The sequence below is a fragment of the Pinus tabuliformis genome, chromosome 1_2 (assembly GCF_031772625.1).
Source record: "Pinus tabuliformis cultivar Carrire ecotype Pingquan chromosome 1_2, CPIR1, whole genome shotgun sequence".
Lineage (NCBI taxonomy): Eukaryota > Viridiplantae > Streptophyta > Pinopsida > Pinales > Pinaceae > Pinus > Pinus tabuliformis.
In genome coordinates this window covers 484,044,285-484,048,393 of record NC_142298.1, presented here as the reverse complement: position 1 = coordinate 484,048,393, position 4,109 = coordinate 484,044,285, and the positions used below count along the sequence as shown (strand labels likewise).

Below are 4,109 nucleotides of genomic sequence, written 5' to 3'. Positions count from 1 at the left end.
AACTTCACAAATGCCTTGCGAAATTAACTATATATCAAAATCATGATCTCCGAGCCACAGAGTTGAACCAAAGCCCCTCAGTGAATTGCAAGATTTCTCAAACACATCCTCTTTTAAAACAAAAGTTTTGTTCAAAGGCGAAACAATGGGAGTCTTAACTAGGTAAACCGGAGTGTTCTTCAGAACCAGTCGTTAGAATGGATTCTGTTGCCCTAACACATTTAGGTATTTAGTGCTGTACCTCACAGGCAAAACCAGCATCAATCAAAATCCTGAAAACTATTGTTTTAGTGACCGACATGCCACATAAGAGTATCCATCAAAGCACAGTATGAGAAAAGCAACAGATAGTCCAGGGAAATAAATAAATCTGCAAGATTCAGCATAGCACTGCAGAAACTGAAGGGGGAAAGAAAAATCCTTGCCCAGACACTTCCAGTATCAGTCTGTAAAAAGCTTTAAGACAATTTGTAGTCAACGACAACGATCGGTATTCTGACACCAAGAAAATTTACACATAGGCTGAAACAATTTTTACAGTTAGATTTATCATATTAACAAGATATTAACAAGGAACAAGGATAAATAAGTAAATATCTTTGTTCATATCTTGAAAGTTAACACTAGAGCCTGAGCGAATTTGATTTGTCTCTTTTCAGAACACTGGTTGGTATGAATACCTATGATGTGTGCTTCAAACGGTTGGGCTCTTCTTCATTATCCAGCTCTATGTCTTCATCACTGTCCCAGTCATCATCGTTGTCGTCATCATAATAATGTCGCTTCAAATTCTCAATTTCATTTTCTGTTTGCATTTGCTGTTCATCCTCTGAAAACGCCGAAACTCTACCAAAATTATGCAATTTACCCTGAGCCTTGACAATCTCCTCTGCAATCTGATCAATCTCACTGTCACTTTCATCAAGATCATGTTTGTAGTCTTCAATCGTTATTGTGTCCTGAATCTCAGCAATTTCATCAATAATAGCCTCCTCAATAGACCACTTACGCACAACAGTGTCAATTTCATCCCAAGCATTCCCGGTTGCAACCTGATCCCAGGAGAGCCACAAATCAGCGTATCTCTTTAGCGTCTTGCTATCTCCAAGAACAACAGTCCGGATATTATTATTTCTAGCCTTATTTAACATCTCAGAGAAATCAGAGTCATCCGAAATAATACACAGACAATCAATTCCTCTGGTCATAGAATGCTGAATTTGGCTTTTCAATGCTGCATCTGCTGCCTGTGGTTTGTCCTCTACTGTTTTTACATACACACCAGCCCTTCTTAGCTCAGACGCAAGCCCATACCCTACTTTCGGAACAAGTAGATTTTGCGCTGCATTCTTATATTTCTCGTCTTTTTCTCTATATTGTTCTCTAAATTTGGCCTTTCGCTTGCCTCTGAGTGAATTTAGCCTGCTAAGCTTCTTCTGCCTTTCTCTCTCATGGAGCTGCTTAAAATGTTTTTTTAAGTCAACATTGTTCTTACATTTCCTTCCACAAACCCCACAGATATAGGGTCGGTCTGGTACTACCAGGCCTTTGCTTTCTAAAAAGTCCAGTTTCTTTCTCTCTCGCCTCTCCTCCACAACCCACCGAGGCACATGCGTAAACGCATGCCTGTTTGCATATGCTGATACATCGATAACTTCTCCGAACCTTCTAGCCATTTCTCTTACTGCCATCGCAGCATCGAATGGGCGAACCTTCGGAGGCTTGTTATCTAAATCCCAATATACTGCTACCTTTTTCTGCCTCACCGGCACGGCTTGCGTGTCCATTCCTTGCAACATCAGTCCGTTATGTGGAATCCCCAACTGGACACTCTGGAAGTTCAAACCTTCGGTTTTCTGAGGTTCCGGTGGCAATATGTTGATGGGTTTATTACTTTCTCCAAAACGTGCCCATCGGTTTTCATAGATTGCTCTGATGGGCTCTAGCATGTGGGTGTGAAGAGGAGCGTAACAGAAGGGCATAGGCATAGGAAAATATTGCAGATTATTGGACTTGCAGTGGAGAAATGATGTTTGTAGGGGAAGGTTTCCAAGAAGTGCCATTGTCTAAAAAAGACTTGAAACCAAATCCCAAGTAAACAAAAGCGAAAGCCGAAACCCTACACCTAAACCCAAAACCTCCTAGACCTAATTCGAAATATCCATTGCAAATGTGTATCTGCTAATAAAATTGGAGACCATTAACACCAATCAGAGGACATCATAAGCTCTGGAGCAGTGGCATTGCGGAGAAAAACAGGGTATCCAAAAGGGCATTGCATTTGAAACCCAGATTGTGTATACTGTAAAATTGTAATCTTCAGTGATAATTCTTAAAGAAGATTGATTTAACAGTAAGATATAGTTGCAGATTGAAGAATAACAGAGACCAGAAAGGGATAACAGAGTTGAGGCTTTCCTTACGACATTCAAGATTGTTGAAAAACTCAAGATTCAATTCTTTCTCAGTGACATTCTTGAAGGTTTCATGGTCACAGAGACTGCCTGTGTTCTTCTGCTATTTCAAACCATGGAAAAAACGAATGGAATACACCAACCTGCAGTGATATGAATATGTGGATGACGATGAAAAACCTGTCTTCAGCTCGGATGCCTTTCAGTCTCCATCTGAATACGCGCTTGAATCCTATACAAAAAGACTATTGAGTTCATCATTATTACAGACGAATTTCACAAAACTAGCAAAGCTCACATTAACAATCTGCAAAACTACCCAGAAATTTATTTCGGCAGAACCAACCAAATACACCGATGTTTCACATGGTTGGTTAAGTGCTTCCGGTGATTGAATTTCGTCTTGTTGCAAACATTTATGGAAAAATTTGAAGGATAATTCGAGTCACGCATCCGAAGCAGCATTTTATTATATTTTTTTGATAAACTCTCGCACCTAAAGTAAATGTTCACAATTCCCAATGAAAAGATGACGTCTCATTTCTCTTTTTGTTTGGCCGTAGTCTAGCGAAGCATAGGTTTTCCAACCATGGAATTATTTATAGATTTTGGATACACAAAGGATGGTATTGAATTTATTTTTACCATCAAAAACACTATTTAAGTTTTTCTACTTTTCTATATTTCATGATGGGATGGTGTTGAATCCATTTCCACCATAAAAACACTATTCAAGCTCTTCTACTCTCAGATTTATTCAAGGAAAATTGACACTCAGATTTGTAACAATTTAAGCTCTCCTACTGTAAATTTATTGAAAGGAAATTGACACTCAAATTTGTAATGGTTCAAGCTCTCCTAGTGTCACATTTATTCAAGGGAAATTGACACATTGTAGACAACTTTTTATTTTTGATAAAATCTCACATTTAAAGCAATTGTTCACAATTCCTAATGAAGATATAAGGTTCAATTATCGTTTTTTTTCCACTAAAAAATTTTGTACTTTTTCTATTCAAGTAAAAGTTACATACAACATTTTTACAAAGGAAGCATAACTTCACCAATGGCATGCATAAGCACAACGTCAAAATATTTATCCAATTATCAGAGCAAAAACCACTATACAAAGAAAATCTTGAGTCTAAGTGATATCACTAAATAAACCTTCAAAAACTCAATAAAGTTAGTGATGAAAATAGTTGTAGTAATTATGCTTACTATCCTAGCAAAAACACAAAAGGAAACATTCATGTTCCAGATTTCTCTCAACAAATTGAGAAATCATAATCCAAGACAAAATAATACATTAATTATTTAAGCAAGTTTTGATAAGGAAGAGTATTATGGTAGGCCCATTCCTATCAATGTCAAACTAAATATCTAAGGTAAGAGGAAGTCTTCCTCTTTCTATCAAAGTAGTACCCTATCATTCTTCAATATATATATATATATATATATATATATATATATATATATATTATTATCTTCTTCTTCTTTTTTTCTTTTTTTATTTTTCAGTGGAAAGAGCCTTTTTTCGATAAGGTGTTCGCCTAAGTATTCCATTCCTTGTGTATGTGTTGAAATGAGAGATTGAAGTTTTTCTTCATGTTTATAATCGTGTCCTTCCAGAAATATAAATTTAATACTTATAAGGTTGTAAAGCCATATAATTAGTCAATTATGCGTTTAGAA

The 4,109-nt window shown here is 36.7% G+C and overlaps 1 protein-coding gene across 2 annotated transcripts; it reads right to left on the bottom strand.

Moving 5' to 3' along the window:
* Positions 1-400: 400 nt before the first annotated feature.
* LOC149206444 (uncharacterized) lies at positions 401-2,879 on the bottom strand. Of its 2 annotated transcripts, none has more exons than XM_089395419.1 (2): positions 681-2,879; positions 401-522 (listed from the first exon to the last, which is right to left on the bottom strand). In XM_089395419.1, the coding sequence occupies exon 1, from the start codon at positions 2,061-2,063 to the stop codon at positions 681-683; it is 1,383 nt and encodes a 460-aa protein (XP_089251545.1). In that variant the 5' UTR covers positions 2,064-2,879; the 3' UTR covers positions 401-522. The 2 variants fall into 2 exon arrangements, with proteins under 2 accessions (XP_089251545.1, XP_089251547.1); XM_089395421.1 differs by having other exon boundaries at positions 401-495.
* Between the last annotated feature and the right edge of the window lie 1,230 nt (positions 2,880-4,109).

Excerpts from the sequence above, each read along its gene's own strand:
- LOC149206444 (XM_089395419.1), bottom strand. The coding sequence starts at position 2,063 with ATGGCACTTCTTGGAAACCTTCCCCTACAAACATCATTTCTCCACTGC.